Source organism: Lampetra fluviatilis, chromosome 30 (assembly GCF_964198595.1).
Source record: "Lampetra fluviatilis chromosome 30, kcLamFluv1.1, whole genome shotgun sequence".
Classification (NCBI taxonomy): Eukaryota; Metazoa; Chordata; class Hyperoartia; order Petromyzontiformes; family Petromyzontidae; genus Lampetra; species Lampetra fluviatilis.
The window spans coordinates 9,970,064-9,988,682 of record NC_136304.1 but is presented as its reverse complement, the minus strand read 5'-3'; the positions used below and the strand labels follow the sequence as shown (position 1 = coordinate 9,988,682).

At 46.2% G+C, this 18,619-nt stretch overlaps 2 protein-coding genes across 2 annotated transcripts; one reads left to right on the top strand and one right to left on the bottom strand.

Annotated features, from left to right (window-relative positions):
- Positions 1–446: 446 nt before the first annotated feature.
- LOC144943257 (uncharacterized) lies at positions 447–7,367 on the bottom strand. The gene is made up of 3 exons (XM_078870588.1): positions 7,254–7,367; positions 7,056–7,148; positions 447–5,013 (listed from the first exon to the last, which is right to left on the bottom strand). Exon 3 carries the CDS (start codon positions 4,955–4,957, stop codon positions 2,642–2,644), a length of 2,316 nt encoding a protein of 771 aa, XP_078726714.1. The 5' UTR covers positions 4,958–5,013; positions 7,056–7,148; positions 7,254–7,367; the 3' UTR covers positions 447–2,641.
- A 92-nt stretch (positions 7,368–7,459) lies between these two features.
- Positions 7,460–18,616, top strand: NOP53 (NOP53 ribosome biogenesis factor). Its single transcript, XM_078870593.1, has 13 exons — positions 7,460–7,637; positions 7,944–8,008; positions 8,403–8,487; positions 9,402–9,604; positions 10,450–10,520; positions 10,985–11,080; positions 12,555–12,659; positions 12,975–13,148; positions 14,048–14,223; positions 14,621–14,687; positions 16,021–16,097; positions 16,788–16,844; positions 18,391–18,616. The coding sequence occupies exons 1-13, from the start codon at positions 7,486–7,488 to the stop codon at positions 18,395–18,397; spliced, it is 1,335 nt and encodes a 444-aa protein (XP_078726719.1). The 5' UTR covers positions 7,460–7,485; the 3' UTR covers positions 18,398–18,616.
- Positions 18,617–18,619: the final 3 nt, after the last annotated feature.

Here is an 18,619-nt window from a genome sequence, read left to right as displayed (position 1 = left end):
TAGACTTAGTCTTGAACTTTGAAGGTGGGCATAAATCCTGGCTCCACGATCTCCTTTGTTGCACACCATGTTGTATATATTAGGTCTTAAAAAATTGGAAAAATAATAAATATTCAATGAAAAATAAAAATGTGTAAGTTTCCAAAAATATGCTAATTTAAGTACTTATGCAAATTATCCATTTATGCTAATTATGCTCTGCTTCGTTGCCTCGGCATATTTCCCATAGTAACAATAAAATGAAGGTGTAATTGTATGAAGTTATGCAAGTGTATGTAATTTATAATAATTAGGCTTGGATTCGTTGTCTAGGGTTGTTTATCCATCATGATAATACAATGATTCTCGCTTTAACTTTAACTGATTATGTTTGTGTTTATGTCAGGTCCCAAAATTCAGATCTCACTGCAGGATACAGTATTATGTATGAACTCAGACTCTTCTGTGTTAAGCAACTTTAATATCAACAACAAAAAACATAACACTCTAATATGCAAACTCTTATGCGAGGAATGTCAACACAGTACTCCTGGAGATGTTCTCCTCATTGATCCATACATTTCACCTTCAATGGTTACGTTTATTAAACTGGGTAAGAGAACAATCGGCTAATTCCTCAGAGTAAAGCAACCATACATGGCGACAGGAAAAACCTTTTATGTGACAATATTAATACGAACAGTAATAAAAAAATGTGCCGAAGGCAAAAGAAGACCTCAATGAATTCATTGATAAGATTATGCAATTAACAAAATGTCTTGGAACAATGGTGTGCGTCAGTGTGCCTGCTTGTCTAATGCTTATCAATTGGCTAAGGGCTTCAATAAATTTGTAGGCAAGATTCTGTGATCAAAGGAAAGATTTTAACACAATAGTATCTCTGTGAATGTGGAGATTCGTAACATAGATGTTTATAAATGTTTCGTTTCATCAATGAATTCATTGGTACAGTTATACAATTAACGAAAACGAATGACTAAAATACTTCTAAACGACCATATCCATGTAATTCAATGGGCAGCAATGCTTTTCACGATCAGCTATTATTTAATGCACCCACTTTAGATGACCACCCTTTTTGAAACACAAAGATAACTTTCGGAGCAATCGTATTAGTCCCAATATGTGCGTTGTGTGTGTGCGGGTGTATTGTTGTTGTGCTCCACTTTTTGAGTTAAGTGGTTCCCTGCCAGGCGGTGAGTCGGTGTGTGTGGGCGTGTCATACACATAGCGCTCTCTCTCTTGGCAGCAACTCCAGGCCTCTCTGTTGCAGGCGCAATGCTCGTCTTTGAAGGTGCCCGATTGCACTCGCAGCTCGTCCGTTGATCGCCAGCGCCAACATTTTTCCTCGGTTGCGCTGGTTACGCGCTCTTTCTCCTTCTCCGTGCTCTCCTTCGGTGATGCACGATTGCGCTCGCAGCTCGTCCGCTGGTCGCCAGCGCCGACACTCTTGCCCACGTGGTATTATGGTAGTACTGCGAGTACCTGTCACGGGGGCATATTCCCGGAGCCTGCCACTTGCACAACTAAATTGTGTGTTCTGTCCTTGCTTATATCTGAAATTCTCCCCCCTCGGCGCGTCTTTCACAAAGGAAACGGAAATCCCTTTGAATTCTCTCTCCTTTGTGATTACAGCTGCTAGTTGCCCCTCCGAGTAGAGCGACTGTTTTTTTATTTTCTGCCATAATTAATCTGGAAGCAGCAGGGGGGTAAGTTCCTTTTGTCCTTTGTTCAGCTGCGTTCCCCCCTTATCTTCCCTCACAGTTGGGGGTGTTACATTTTTCTTGTTGTCTCTCACAAAGAGGGGCGCTGTCTTTTGAAGTGTGTCCTCTTGTCTCCATTTTTTCCGTTCACTCTTACGGGTTTAGAGAGAGAAAAATAAATATTATATATCACCCTTAATCTTCGTATGTTTACAGCACTTCCATCGTGGTTTGGAATTTCTTCATGGTGTTTGATATATAAAGGGGAGGCGCCCTCCCTGCCTACATAGTTTATTGCTACCATGTGCTGCTGGAAGACAAAGGCAGTTGGGGAGGCTCTGATTCTATGGAATGCATTGTATCTTGTCGTGTGTGATTGACCTAATTCGCCGTGTATCTCTTCTGAATGACCCTAGGTCTAATACTTCATAATTATGATTTGGTTTATGTTTAACCAAGATGTGTGATCTACCATAGTTGTTAACGCAGGTATTCTGAGGGTTTTATTAACCTTTGTTCCGAGTCTGTATCGCCAGGGATCCGTGCTTCTCATTCTTGAGTTATGAGGGGTGTATTATTTCACCCTTTTTTGCCCCATGCAACACCCAGATCGATTATTACAACAAAAATATTGGCAGAATTACTCAATATAAATTTTGGAAAAGGGGCATATATACAACAACCAAAAGAAGTCATTTGAAAGCAGGAATTGTACTTCCTGATGTTGGTCAGAAAGTGTTTACAGAAGTATGGCCAGATACCAAGGATTTCAGTGGCTCAGGGGGCGGGGTGCACAAGGCAAAGTTTGACTTTTCCATCACTGCAGCACATTCCCTTGGATTCTCCTTTCCACATTTTAGTACCGCATTCTTCGCAAGTAATTGATATAGAGCCTAATATCACCATGGACTGATAATAATCGATCTCAGATTGGTAATTTAATCCTGCTCTGTTTTAATCCGGGTTATTTCTTCTTGTTCTTGATCCAGCAGCATGATAGAATTGCCTATGACGTACCATTTTTTTATTTTGGGGTTCCTCAGCCTGTGCTGCTGCAGTGTCTGTGCGGTCCCTGGCTTGTCGAGATGCACGATGTCCAGGGTTTTCTGCAGCCCGTGCTGCTGCAATGATTGTGCAGTCCCTGGCTTGTCAAGATGCACGACGTTCAGGGTGTTCTTCAATCCGTGCTGCTGCAGTGTCTGTGCGTTCTCTGGCTTGTCAAGATGCACGAAGTTCAGGGTGTTCTTCAATCCGTGCTGCTGCAGTGTCTGTGCGGCCCCTGGCTTGTCGAGATGCACAAAGTTCAGGGTGTTCTTCAATCCGTGCTGCTGCAGTGTCTGTGCGGTCCCTGGCTTGTCAAGATGCACGAAGTTCAGGGTGTTCTTCAATCCGTGCTGCTGCAGTGTCTGTGCGGCCCCTGGCCTGTCGAGATGCACAAAGTTCAGGGTGTTCTTCAATCCTTGCTGCTGCAGTGTCTGTGCGGTCCCTGGCTTGTCGAGATGCACAAAGTTCAGGGTGTTATTCAATCCATGCTGCTGCAGTGTCTGTGCGGTCTCTGGCTTGTCGAGATGCACGAAGTTTAGGGTGTTCTTCAATCCGTGCTGCTGTAGTGTCTGTGCGGTCCCTGGCTTGTCGAGATGCACGAAGTTCAGGGTGTTCTTCAATCCGTGCTGCTGCAGTGTCTGTGCGGTCCCTGGCTTGTCGAGATACACGAAGTTCAGGGTGTTCTTCAATCCGTGCTGTTGCAGTGACTGTGTGGTCCCTGGCTTATCGAGATGCACGAAGTTCAGGGTGTTCTTCAATCCGTGCTGCTGCAGTGACTGTGCAGTCCCTGGCTTGTCGAGATGCACGATGTTCAAGGTTGTCTTCAGCCCTTGCTGCTGCAGTGTCTGTGCGGTCCCTGGCTTGTCAGGATGCACGAAGTTCAGGGTGTTCTTCAATCCGTGCTGCTGCAGTGTCTGTGCGGTCCCTGGCTTGTCAAGATGCACGATGTTCAGGGTTTTATTGAGCCCTTGCTGCTGCAGTGTCTGTGCGGTCCCTGGCTTATTTAGATGCACGAAGTTCAGGGTTTTATTGAGCCCGTGCTGCTGCAGTGTCTGTGCGGTCCCTGGCTTGTTGAGATGCACGAAGTTCAGGGTGTTCTTCAGCCCGTGCTGCTGCAGTGGCTGTGCGGTTCCTGGCTTGTTGAGATGCACGAAGTTCAGGGTTTTATTGAGCCTGCGCTGCTGCAGTGCCTGTATAATCCCTGGCTTGTCAAGATGCACGAAGTTCAGGGTTTTCTTCAGCCCGTGCTGCTGCAGTGACTGTCCAATCCCTGGCTTGTCGAGATACACGATGTTCAGGGTGTTTTTCAATCCGTGCTGCTGCAGTGACTGTGCGGTCCCTGGTTTGTCGAGATGCATGATGTTCAAGGTGGTCTTCAGACCGTGCTGCTGCAGTGTCTGTGCGGTCCCTGGCTTGTCGAGATGCACGACGTTCAGGGTGTTCTTCAATCCGTGCTGCTGCAGTGACTGTGCGGTCCCTGGCTTGTCGAGGTGCACGATGTTCAGGGTTTCTTCAGCCCGTGCTGCTGCAGTGACTGTGTGGTCCCTGACTTGTAGAGATGCACGATGTTCGGGGTTTTCTTCAGCCCGTGCTGCTGCAGTGGCTGCGCGGTCCCTGGCTTGTCGAGATTCACGTTGTGCAGTAGTTTCCTTAGCCCGTGCTGCTGCAGTGGCTATGCGGTCCCTGGCTTGTCGAGATTCACGTTGCGCAGTAGTTTCCATAGCCCGTGCTTCTGCAGTGACTGTGCGGTCCCTGGCTTGTCGAGATTCACGTTGCGCAGTAGTTTCCATAGCCCGTGCTTCTGCAGTGACTGTGCGTGCCCTGGCTTTTCGAGTTTCCCGTTGTTCTGGTGTTTCCTCAGCCTGGGGTGCAGAAGTGGCTGTGCAGTCTCTAGCTTGTCTCCATGCACACTGTTTAGGATTTACCTCGGCGTGTGTATCTGCAGAAGTAACTGTACAGTCTGTAGCTTGTATACATGTACACTGTTCAGGATTCATCTCAGCGTGTGCATGTGCAGAAGTAACTATATTGTCTGTAGCTTGTCTCCATGCACAATGCTCTTCAGTTTCCTCAACGAAGGCTGAGGTGCCTTCGTTGTTTGTTAGCTGTTGAGAAAGCCGCTGCTCCTCCACTGTCGGTACGCACCACGGCACCATTCTCTTTCCGTGTTTTTTTTTCTGGGAGAGCCTTGATTTTTTTCTTTTTGGCATTTTTCCGCCAAGGAGAACCTCCCTCCCGTCACCACTCAGCAAGCTCGTTTGTGTTGCTAGACAAAAAATGACGTTTATAAGTAAGATAGCAGGAAGTACCCGGCTTTGCTCGAAGAGAAAATATATTTCAAAACTTGTCTTATATAACATGTACATAAACAAATACTAAGCTATTGTGAAAGCCCGGCGTTCCGTTTGTCTGTCCATTTATCCGTCAACAAAATTATAAGAGGCTTGCAGAAGTCCTGAATAAAAAAGTAATAGAATGTAGGGGATAAATAGTTGATATAAAAGGTTTCCAAAAATTGTCAACCCCCCACCTCCAAAAATCTTTTTACCCCCCCCCCCCACAGCCAATTTTAATTTGACTTAAAGCTTTCGTGACTGCAGAAATTAATATTCTTGGGTCTTTCGGTAAAGTCACGTAGATAGGTTCTACGTGACTTTACGTATATATACCTACTCACCCTACATACAATAGTCAGTAGTATCTAGTGGACTCTATAGTCGTTTCTGGCTCTACAGTAGTATCTACTGACTCTATACTCATATCTGCTGACTCTGTAGTTGTATCTATTGACTGTACAGTCGTATCTACTGACCGTAGTAGTATCGACTAACTCTATAGTAGTATCGGCTGACTCTATAGCAGTATCTGCTGACTCTGCAACAGTATATACTGATCTTGATTTGAAGCTTTCGTGACTGCAGGAATTCATACTCTTTGGTTCTTTTCGTAACATCACGTAAATAGAAATATAATAGATCCTTTTGGTAGCCCCTGCTCTGTATCTTTTTGGTATGTGCCATCTGTGAAGAATGTGATTCCTGACATGCAATACCCTGGTGTCTATAAACTAAGTTGTGCCTGCGGTAGCAGTTACATTGGGGAAACAAATCGACATGTCTCTGACCTTGTTCGCGAACACAAGGTAGATTTGAAACATGGCAGAACCAATACTTCTGCCGTGGCTGATCTCTTTTTTAACGCTGTGGGCTCACACGAAATTGTTTTTTCCAAGATCAAGGTACTATGCAAACGTTTGGGCTACCATCAAAGATTTGTTCATAAAGCCATCCAGATATATAAACACAGACATAACTTAAACCGAGATGGATACAAATTAAGCAATCATTGGAAGGACGTGGCCCTCACCGAGCTTACATTTACAAGCTAATTTCCGGACCCTAGCCGAGCTCGGCCTTCACCGAGCTTCCCCCTCCCTCTTGCCCGATGTGGCACCCCCCCTCCCCCCTCTCTCGGGTCTATATAATGCCTCGTCTCAGCAGCCTGTTTCTCTCTCTCACCTGAAGACGGTTGCTTGTGTTGCAATCGAAACGTCGTGATCTATTCTTTTTCTATCTACGTGACTTTACCGAAAGAACCAAATAGTATATACTGACTGTAGTGGTATCTGTTTGTAGTATCTACCGACTACAGTAGTATCCAAGGCCTATAGTAGTATATAATGAATCTATAGTAGTATCTACTGACTATAATGGTAACTATTAACTCTATAATAGTATCTACCGACTCTACATTAGTATCTACTGACTCTATAATAGTATCTACTGACTCTACAGTAGTATGTAAGGCCTATAGTAGTATATAGTGAATCTATAGTAGTATCTACTGACTCTACAGTAGTATCTAAGGCCTATAGTAGTATATAGTGAATCTATAGTAGTATCTACTGACTATAGTGGTAACTGTTTACTCTATACTAGTATCTACCGACTCTATAATAGTATCTACCGACCATATAGTAGTATCTACTTACTCTACAGTAGTATCTAAGGCATATAGTAGTATATAATTAATCTATAGTAGTATCTAGTGACTATAGTGGTAACTATTAACTCTATAATAGTATATACCGACTCTATATTAGTATCTACCGACTCTACATTAGTATCTACCGACTCTACATTAGTATCTACCGACTCTACAGTAGTATCTACCGACTCTACAGTAGTATCTACCGACTCTACAGTAGTATCTACCGACTCTACAGTAGTATCTACCGACTCTATAGCAGTAACTGCACACATTTAGGTGGGGGGAGGAGGAGAGGACATCACACTGTTCAGACTTTACCTCAGTGTTGTTCTTCCGTAGTTTCTTTGCCTTTTTAAGGCGAAGCTCCCTCACGTCGCCGCATGGGCTTTCTTGGCGCGACCGCGAGTAGGCCTTTCCGCATCCGCAAATTATAACAAAGTGTTTTAATTAGTTTACATTCGATGGAGGGTGAAAAACAAATAGCGCGTTATCGTCCGGAGACTTCGTGTGTTGTACCTGTGTGTTTTGTAGAGACGTCCACCCAACAGTTTGTGAGTTAAAAGCGCTGCAAGGATATGCGTGAGCAGACAGACAGACAAGTCCACTGGTTCTGATTGAACAAAGACGCTGGAGCTGGAGGGAATCCCTCTGCTCTGGCATCGCCCCCCCCCCCCGTTAGAAACCCAAGAAATTCGCGGCCCCCCACGAGGCCGGAAGTGACGTCGCGTCGTTCCTTCCGGTGGACAAGATGGCGGAGCAACGTGGTGCGCAAGTGGCCGAGGCGCGGCCGAAACGGAAAAAAATTAATAAGAACAAGAAGAAGAACTGGGTCAAGTACAGCGATGTCACGGACGTCGAGGAGTTCCTGGAGGACGTGAGGCTGCAGGAGCGGACCACGGGGTGAGACCACGAGCGAGTTATGATGCCAGGCCGCGAATGCAAGCCTGCCTTGCTTGGTTTACCTGCCGCCGAGCGCGACTCGATGCCCGCGGAGCTGAGGGCTGCGACTCACCCCCCCCCCACACCACGCCTTGTTCGTGGGATTGAGGCCTTTCAATTAAAACAGGAACCAATTAATACAATTATGTTATAAATGCTCCGCTATGTCGTGTGATTCAGAATAGTCGGCGCGCGTGTGAATTATCGGCTTTGGTTTTACCGAAGTGACAATGTCGCGCCGCCTTTGCCGCGTGTCTCTTTGTACAGGGGCCTGGTGAAAGATCAGCCGGATGCAAGCATTTTCTTCTTAGACACCAAAAATAAACCAAAAGGTACGTTTTCGCCGATAATATAAAAGCATACGCATGCTTGAGTCTCACAAGGGGCTGTAAACAGAAAGTGAAATGTTCACATCAGACACGTAACCCAAACCGCACCAGCTATAACCTGTCGCTAACCAAAATCACGAGCAAATCAAATTTTAAACTAATCGCATTAGCCAGCGAGATCCTAGCACTACTCGTAAATAAACCGATCAACTAGACACTTAACTTTACACCGCTGACCATATTGTAGACGGTATAACACGTGCATTAAAACATTTTTTAAAGTAAAGAATTATATCACAAGCCAAACAGTATAACCGCTACCCATTTTTTGCTCTTCAATTTTTACTCGATAACTCAGTCGTTTAAGATTGTATTGACTGCCTTTGTCCCCCTACAGACCAAAATTCGAACAAGGGCCGGGATAGGCCCTTGAAAATCGATCTCATTCTGCAGCCCAGCTCCGGAGTAGACACCCCCCTAAAGTGAGTGTTCCTCGAGATTTATCCTTAAAACAACGACAGTCCTGTACCTGGTGCAGTGGCGTGGAGACGAAGGTTTTACCATGTATGCATGGCTTTGCCACTACCAAACTAAATTGGTTCTCACGATCAGAACGTGGCCCGGTAGTCTATAAATCTAAAATAAGTCATTTGGTCGTGATATTGTGAGTGTGTTAAGAAAAAAAGTTAATCTTTAAACTAATCGCACTAGTGTTTTAACAATGTGCACAGTATTATAATGTGTATATTCATATATAATAGCGTTATTGTGTATAGGATATGTCTACTTTTGTGAGTGTACATAGTGAGTAATATGTCAGTGGTTCGTGTGTGGGGTTAGAATTCTACCATTATGGATTTGATTCTAAGCCAGCAACAGCAAGTGATATCTCTATATGCTCTGTGCATGCCTTACGTCTATTCAACCTTAAATGAGTGCCTGATGCTTTGTATGAACTTAAGCACTTGCGAGACCAAGGTTTTCAGGCATGGTGCTCTTAACACGACTGCTGATAGCTCAACAAAATTGGCAGATCATGTGGAAATTCATAGCAGCCAAATACTCTTAAACGCCTGTTTCTAAATGTGGAGGGGTCAACCGGAGGACCCGGCGAAAAATCCATGTGACCACGGGGAGACGTACATGTAATCTCCAAATATACAGGCGTCAGGGTCGGGATCGATCCCACGACCTGGATGCCAGGCGAGGTAGTTGACATCTCACCACCGTGGCCTAATACGTGCTGACAGAAAGCACTCTGACCGTCAGTCTCTAACACAAAATGAGGGACCTTTGTAATTGCAGGTGTTTTTTATCGACAAATTACAATTAAGGAATTAATGCTGCACGCATATTCAAGGGGAGTGGTGTTTTATACGAGCATGGCGCTGTCCAGCCTGAGCGTGCAGCAAGTCCCTGGCGCACGTCGCGCACGCCGGCGTGTGGCGCGGTGCGAGCGGTACGGGCCCAACTCCGGCGCCGACGCTCGTGCCGAGAGGCTGCTGCTTGCGCGGGCACGTGCAGCGCGGAAGCGAGCCAGCGCCCCGCCCGAGCCAGGGAAGGCAGAGCGCCCATTCTATGACTTGTGGGATACCAACGGTGAGGCCACCCACCTCCAGTCGGGGCTGTTGTCTGGCAGCTGTTGCGGCCAGTGATTCTTGTTGTTGCTTTGTTTATACAGCTATATTTCAATTGGTGCTGTTGCGGTAATTTAGTCACGAGGTTTTGAAATGTACATTAAAAACTCAACATTGGGACAAAGACTCGCCCAGGTATATGATGGCACATAACTGCTTTTGAATTAGATTCAATTGGTCTTTTCTCCATTTTTGGTCGTACACCTTTCATGATGTACTCTGTTCAGAGTGCTTATAGAATGTCAATCATACTAAAATATTTCATCTTTGGGAACTAAAATATGCGGAATTAGATGATAAACTAAAGTGTTATATACTTTTTTTCTGCAGTCATTGGTGGCTGAGCAGAGACCATTAACTCCGTCGTAAAATTTACCACTTTGTTGAATCGCTCGTGGCGGGGATGCAGATTTGAAACCAGTTTCTCAGCAATTCCTGCTCACTGCTCCAGCATAGTATCAGCCCTCTGAGCTACCAAGCCACCTGCATGGCTAGATGTAGTCAGGTAACCAAAGGGGCTCTTTGGTCATGTCGAGCATTGAGCAAGAGATGCCCAGGTTTAAGATATGTCAGTATGCACGCAGTGCTTCCAATTACACTACAATGTAATTAACTATATCCATAATTTATTTGTGCATTAAACATTCAATATATGAAATGTACACTCAATTGTTAAACAAAAATTATATGAAACAAGATCGTTGAACTCCTTCAGCACCGTACGTAGGGAGGTGCGGGGGAAGGACAAAAAACTAAACACAAAGCAGTTCTAAAGAAATGTGATTGTGATGTCGCCGTGTGGTTCAGGGCCCCTGGGCAAGGAGCTGCAGGGCCAGGATGATTGGTTTCTTGAACAAACCAAGCGCAAACGGGTGAAGGTGAGCCCTACTCACAGCCTCGCTGTTGGCGCATGCTGCTTGTACGCATTCACCGCCTGTATGTACCGCTTTCAAAATTCTCACTCTCACCATATAATGACTCATGCTACATGCTCATTTCGATACTTATTGATCACTATTTCCTGGCATTCCCACCCATGTGGGGTCAGTGTTCTTGGTACTCTTTTAACCACCCAATTCTTTCCAGGGCTTTACCACATTCACTGCACAGTCCTTCATACCCTGACTCACCACTTGGACCACCTCTTTATATGCATGCCTCAGTCGATGGCTGTGTTTAGTGTCATGTGGTTATGGTGTATTAATTTGGTTCTGTTTGTGGTTGTGAATGTTTGTGTAGTTGCTTGTCTGTACGTGTCTGTGGTTCTGTGGGTTGATGTATTTCTGTTAATGCAGTTGTGTGCTCTTTGCTGGTCGGATCTTGCATGGTTTTTCATTTACAGCCACACATTCTGATGCTGGAAAAGCCATCTCGTGTCCCAGCTGTAGAAGCTCCACTCCCAGGCCTCTCTTACAACCCGGCCTACGAAGACCACCAGGTGATGTATTGTACTTTAAAACACCACCTTCTGGCAGGCAGACTAATGCCCGCTTGCAGGCCCAGGTGGTGCCGAGTCACCTTGTGCCGTACAGAAACAACTCACTGAGGGCTCCCTTTGATCTCACTACCGTGGCGTGGTGGCAAGATGTTTACTCCCTCGCCTGGTAAACAGGAGGGCGTGGGTTCGATTCCTACCCTGCCACCTGTATATTTGGAGTTTGCATATTCTCCCCATGGTCGTGTAGATTTTTCCATGGGTCCTCTGGTTTTTCCCTCCACATTTAGAATTTACGTCATGCGGTTAGAGTATTTAGCGTGCTATAATTTTCCACATGATAAGAGACTTGGTTGAACTATCATTTGTGGCCAGGTTGCTTCTGAAAGAGCTACATATCTCAGTAGGTAAACTAATACATTGTTTAGTTGATTTTTAAAATGTTTAAGACGCACAGTATGTAGCTTGTCATGTGTAGAGCGCTATTGAGACACCCCTTCCTGGAGGAGGGTATTGTTCAGTCTTTTATTATATACACACATGAAGCATGCATGTTGACAATGAAGCATGCATGTTGACAATAAATTTATCAATGGCCTGGGATCAAATCCAGGTCACCAGTATCTGCACAACTGCTTTCCACACCAAACGCACAAAGATCCTATAAAAAGCCTACAGTCTACTGGCACACCCTCATGCATATGCAAATACTACCAAACTGATAACCAGATGGTCTCTTTCCTAGCTGCTGGTCAAGATGACACTAGTTAAGAGTTATGAGCTGACCAACAGTGGGGTATGGTTATAACCCACGTGTGCTACTTTTGGTCCTAGTTAATTTGTTCATGAAGGAGGTTTGAGCTGAATTATTAGTGATAGGGCTATAATCTGTTGAGTGGCTGCTGAAAGTCATTGTGAAAAGCCAGTCTTAGATACTTTAAAGGGCGAGGTTAATGAGCTAGGGCAGAGTTGAACCCTTGTTAGTTGGATCATTATGGCCAGTGTTGACAGCCAACTCGCATCCCACCGCACCAGCTGTGCAGTCACCTACCTGACCCCAGTGAACCCACAAAAGTGCCTCTGCGGTGCCCAATGATGAAAGCCATCCTTGCGCTCCCAGTATTCGTGGCCGCAAGGCCAGAATGTGACGATCCGTGTGGGACCCCGTGCCGGCCACGTTGGCTGCGCTTGCGGGGCTGAGGGCACCGCACTTTCCACCCCCGCTCCTCCATGGAGCTCGCTTCATTCCACCAGAGCTCAGTTCAATCACAGGCTTGGTTTGAGTCACAGGGCTCAATTGTTGTGAGAGACTTCGTGAAACTGGACTCTGCATCTGCGCCAGACAACAGGTGCCTTCTATGGAAACGTTTAGGATGGTCAACGTTATTTAAAACCAGCTGACAGTGCGTGTTCTGTGTACGTGTGTGTTCCTGGGTATGTTTGTGTGTGTGCGCTTGTGGGCATGTGTCGTTAACAGATGCTGCTGTTGGATGCCCATGCGGTGGAGGTGAAGAAGTTGCGTGAGCAACGGAAGCTGGAACGACAGCTTCGCTATCCTGCGGGGCAAGAACGGCCCACTCAGGTTTTCACCTGCACCGTCTTACACGACACTGCACCATGCTCCCCTACACTGCACCATGATCCCCTACACTGCACTATGGCCCTAAGCTACACACTGGACCATGGTCCCCTACACTACACCACCATCCTACACCGCACACTACCTTCCTACACTGAAGTACTCTACACTTCAACCTCCACTGTAGGTACGGCTCATTCTGCACTGTACAACGGTGCTCCATGGCCCCATCGCTGCACTTCAATGCTCCACTTTGCACTGCACTCAACTTACATGAATATCGTTGACCCATTCTCGCTGCTTCTGGGCTGCACACAGGCATCTCTGTTCAAGGAGATCTGCGAGGGCCTCTTCGAGGAGTCGGAGGGGGAGGAGGAGGCAGAGAAGGCGGACGTGGAGGAAGGTGCCAAGAAGGTGTCGGTCCGCGCCGTAAGCCGGCTGGACAAGAAGACCCCGCAGCAGCGGCGCCGCGAGAAGGCAGCCAAGGATCAGGTGGGAGACGAGCAAGTGCTGGGGCACACTGGGACCACGCCACCATTGCTGAGGATCTCATGGAATTGTTTCGCTTTAGCGTAATATTTCAGGGCGCTGCAGTATACAATGTGACCTCGTGTATCATTTTAGTCCAGTGTTCTTCATTGCAAGGCCCGCAGCGGGCCACTGGCGAACCCTGGTGGCCTTTAGTGCGGCCCCCGGACAATACACATGTGAAAACGCCCCTTCAAGCGGTGTGGTGGCCCTCACAATGGTGATGTCTCTTGGCGAAAGTGGCCCAACCTCTGAATATTAGTGAAGAACACCGATTTAGTCGATATGCCTTCTTGACACGCATTCCAATTTCATGAATAATTTCATGAATGAAAACCTCACTGTGATGAGTCCATCATCACGGTGACAAATGGGATGCGAGAGTAACAAGGGAGGATTCCAAGGCGAGGGGCTGACATCGTCGTCCCGAGCTATTTCACCCCTTCTACAACCCATCTGTAGCCATGGAGTCATCGTCTTAACGGTAGAAGGTTCAACAGACCGGTGAAACCAAATGAGAAAATTCAATGGAATGGAACAACAAAGAGCAAAGGGTGCGCTGGATTGATACGGAGACGCAGCGTTCACCCCACGATGCACACGTGAAGCGTCGCAGTGCACAGCAACTCACTGCGATGGCCCATACAACCACTCCCCTTAACGCCACAACCGTCACACGCGATCACTCGCTGTGATGCGTCTTGTCGCAAGCGACCACTTGTCGTGCCGCGACGAGCGATGCGATTTCCTTTGGCGCCCTTTGGTGGGTCGTGACATGCAGCCGATTATCCCCGTGTGCGACCCTCTTTAACGTGTGACGTCTTTTTTCCCTCCCACCCACTACTGCCCCCCGACGCGTGCAGGAGCGGCGCCGCAAAGCTGAGAAGGTGGCGCGGGTGCGGGGGTTGGAGGCGCAGCAGCTGCGCAGGGTGCGCAAGGAGGTGCACGCCCGGCAAGCGGAGCTGGCCCGGCGCAAGCTGCACCGCCAGGAGAAGCGGTTGCGGAACATCAACAAGCCCAAGAGGCTGGGACGTCTCAAGTGAGCAAAAACAAAGATCCTCCCCCACTCCCCCCTGTAGCCTTAACAGACTGTTGAGGCAAGTGCTGTTAGTGAGCAGCGCCTGTGAAGGCCGGCATGGCTATGCATGGGGGTGGGTGGCCAGCACCACGCCCGGCCGCCTTTGTCTCCCCAATGGCCCAGGAACTATTGAGATATTCGTCACCGGTGTTGAAATGAGCACGCACAGAGACGCACACACACACACGTCAGGGACATGGGTGCGATTCTCCATGCGGCATGACTAACAGCATTCCTATGCTCTTCTAAAGTACTCTATTAACCAGCAGGAAGCTTCTGGTCTTTTCAGTATACACTGTTTGATGCAAGGAGCTTCATGGCAGGACGCTCAGCGGATGTGCGTGCACTTGTGCTGCAGATATGCGGAGCCCGATGTGGACTTGAAACTGAGCGACGAACTCGTTGGCACGCTGCGTGAGCTCAAGGTAACGCGGTTGTACGCGCACTGCATGCTTAAGCATGTACTGTATATGCATGTGCAAACTCGGATGCATGTATTTGCATGCATGTGTGAACATATGCGCATGCTCGTGCACAAGCTGTGTGTATGATCGTGCGTGTGCATGCTTGCCTATGCGTGCCTGCTTATTATGTGTATGTATGTATGCATAAGTGTTATTCCTCCACTTGAATGGGTATCCTCAACATGTTTTAATGGAATTGGCTGGTCAAAGTCATTGAGGCTTTCCTGGATATAAAGGGCACTGTGCCAGCTCGCACACAAACATACGGAAGCATGCGTGTGTTTGTATGCTTAAATTTTAGTAGACGTGTTTGCATGATTACATGTGTGTAGGCACTCCCATGTGAGTACGCGTGTTTGCTTTGTGTGTGCGCGTGTGCATGTGATATTGTATGTGTGCTTGTTACCACATTTTGCATTGTCCATGTAGGCATTAATGCACTGGGAGAACATGATACAAACGGCAGTAATGTTCATTCATTGTTCGTCTACCCTCGTCACAATCAATTGATATTCTTGCATTGAAACAAGTGGATTTCTCTTCCGGACAGTTATCGAATTGATCATTTGTGACACGAATCTGGCTCGCCATTGGCTTGCGGTTGGATAGACGGTAACTTCGCAAGCTTTTACGTTTTCCCAGCAGAGATTACCAGACTACAGAACTCCGTGCAAACTGGCTTCGGACACCTTTAGACCTTGCCTTAACGAGTCATGGGGTGGGCACTCATCACTCACCCTTGGAGGCCACTCGCTAGTGGTGTAAACTCCACAATCCCAAGATGGTGGTAAATTTTACTGTGAAGTGCTACTCGATTTATATAATATCCCTCGAGGGGTGATTTTAGTCCGAGTTTACCCTTAACCAGGATTTGAACTTGGATATCATCCACTTAGAAGGCCGAGCACTCTAACCACAATCCCATCAAGGCTGGTGGTTTGCTTTGTGATGAAAGTAAATATTGTAAGAGGGGTCTTTCCAGTGATAATTATAATGTCATTTAACACTTTAGGCTTGGAATGATGCCCGTGATACATGATTCAAATCATGAGCTAGTAATCCATTCTTTACGATTCATACAAATCATTTGGCAACATACCATTTAGAGGCATGGAGTGGAATAACTGTAAAACGGAGACCCTAAGGGATTGATAGAAACTCGCACAAAATGATCGATTCTTGAACCCATCACCCCCAAAATCATGACAAATACATGTAACCACTTGAGGGTTGGATGTTGTTGAGTTGTTCCTTTGCCTACAAGTCTTGTTTTCCCACCTCTTGACTCCCTTAGCCTGAGGGCAGCCTGCTGATGGATCGATTCAAGAGCTTTCACAAGCGGAACATGCTGGAGCCCAGAGAGAGAGCCAAGTGAGTGGTCGCTCAAGCATAGCAGCAACAATCAAAGCAGTAGCAGCAGTCGCTGTCACTGGGTCCAATTGTGGTGGTATCATCTAAGGCCACTCGGAGCAGCATTGTGTACATTTATGCAGACACACGTAGACACGTAGTACACAGTCTATGTATGCACTTTGTGTCTAGACATACAGCATCAACGTTATATCCGGTACCCTTTTTTCCGGTATCATAACTCTCAAAAATAAAAGGCTTTAGCCTCTGGCAAGAATACAGGAGTTGTGCTAAGATGTTCAAACACCAAGCAGACACCTATTACATTAACCACATATTCTTGTGGTTAAAATGCAAACAAATATGCTTTGATAATGTATGCATTGGCCTTAGCTGATTGTCCTACACCAGAAATGGCCTCTTTTATGGCTTTCTTACTGGTTTTAATCACAGCATCACCTGGCTTGGATAAAGGATTGAAAGCTTTCCATAAATCTTGTATTATTGCTTTCGTAGTGAAACATGCATACGCTCACTCATGCAGCCTTTACACGAGTGCAAGCGTATTGCAAATCACTGGTGCAAGCGGGACACCACATTCAGCTTCCCTGCCATGCGTATTTGCAACACTTGCCGGCTCTGTTGTTTTAAGTGTAACCTTCTTTTGCGTGCCTACGTTGACATCTATACACTCGTATCCTTCCGTCCCAGGTTCAAGAGGAAACACAAAGTGAAGTACCAGGAGAAGAGAGCCTTCCGAGAGATCACGTACGTATGCACGCATTCATCTGTCGAAATACTTAAACTATTACTATAAACTATTTTGTATTCTACCAGGTAAGGCCCACTTGAGCTTTTTAGCTCTTTTTCATAAGCGACCTGGCCACAAATGATAGCTCAACGAAGTGGCTTGTCGTGTGGAAATTGAATAGCCAAATTCTCTAAATGCGTGTTTATTATAAATGTGGAGGGAAAAACCTAGGACCCTGAGAAAAAGCCACGCGACCACGGGGAGAGACATGAAAACTCCAAATATGCAGGCGTCAGGGTTGGGATCGAACTCACAACCTCCTGTATACCAGGCGAGGTAGTTAAGATCTTGCCACCATGGTGTATCTATCACTAAAGTCCGTGGTGTATCTATCACCATTCACGAAAACACTGAAGCGAGTGCGTTAAAGCAGAGGCTGCGGGGCACATAGCGATGCATCATTAGTTTAAAATCGGTTATGTCACCAGCACTATGTTAACCTTTCATTCCCCCAATATTTGTAGGTGACTATTGTATGCCATACTTTTTGATGTTACACAAGTGTACAGTTGTAAATAAAGAAATATATGGCTGTAATTTTAGATACATTTGTTATGTAATGAAAACTTTTAGGTAATCAATTTCGTTTCCCAACACGATTGACTTTGTATAACAGTCTACCCTTCACCATGTTTTTTGTTGCTGGGACCACCCCTGATTCCTACAATCGATACAGTGAATCATGTACGTGAGAACCATTTACGCTTCATGCAAGCGATATACCGCGTAGTAAAGTGGAATGAACGAAACTGCACAATCGTGACAGAAAAACACACAAGGAACATTACAAAGGAAGACGGTAAATCGAGACTAAAAGAACCGACGTTGAACCGGGTCACCAGGTAGGGTGAATCACGTCGTGCCTCATATCCACCAAGTCCAGTGTGAGCTCGAGCGTGGATGCAGCCGTACCTTCTGGGTAGTGCAAATGGCACCAACCTGACAATTGTGGACAGCCTTGGAAAGCACCTATGAACCTTTGTTGCTGCCGATGTTGGCCCAAGTGTGCGAGTGGGTAGCAGCTCGCTAGGCATGCTCTGATGAAAGTAAATTATTATGCCAATGATGGATGTCAAATTGTTCTTAAAAGTTACCTTCAATTTCATTTACATTGATCATATTCTTACCGGCCAATGGAATGAATGAGACGTGGTACAAGTGAGACATTGAATGAAGCCGTTCACAATTCCAACGAGATGGTAATGAGATGTAATAAGTGTCCTAAGCTTCCCATCGGTAGACTCGGCCTTAAATTATAAATACCTGTTTTGGTGTTATATTCATAATCATTCAATGGTCATGGGCATGACGCTGACCACAAACCCAGCCCTTGTGGTGCTGTCTTAACAGGGGCTCTCAAAGGGCACTTGCCACGACACTGATTAAGGCTAAACAGGGGACCTCTCTTGATGCACACAGCATCGTTGGATGCTGTGTGCATCTGGTCCTAGTGCCTCATTTCGAAAGGCTAAATGGAATGTTTTTCTGCCCCCTTGTGTGCAGGCTATAAAGACCACACTTGACCAAGTTTCATCAGTCAACCCCAGCGCTGTACAGGCGTCAATCCGTAATTCAACATTACAACAAAGAAGTTGATAGACTCAAAAGACCGGCACAGATAATAACCCAACACAAATTTGTACAACGTGTAACTATTTGTGTTTAATGTGTATTCTCAAAACTATTCACATCAACGGCTCGGCAATAAAATGCGTTTTATATGCCTATGCAG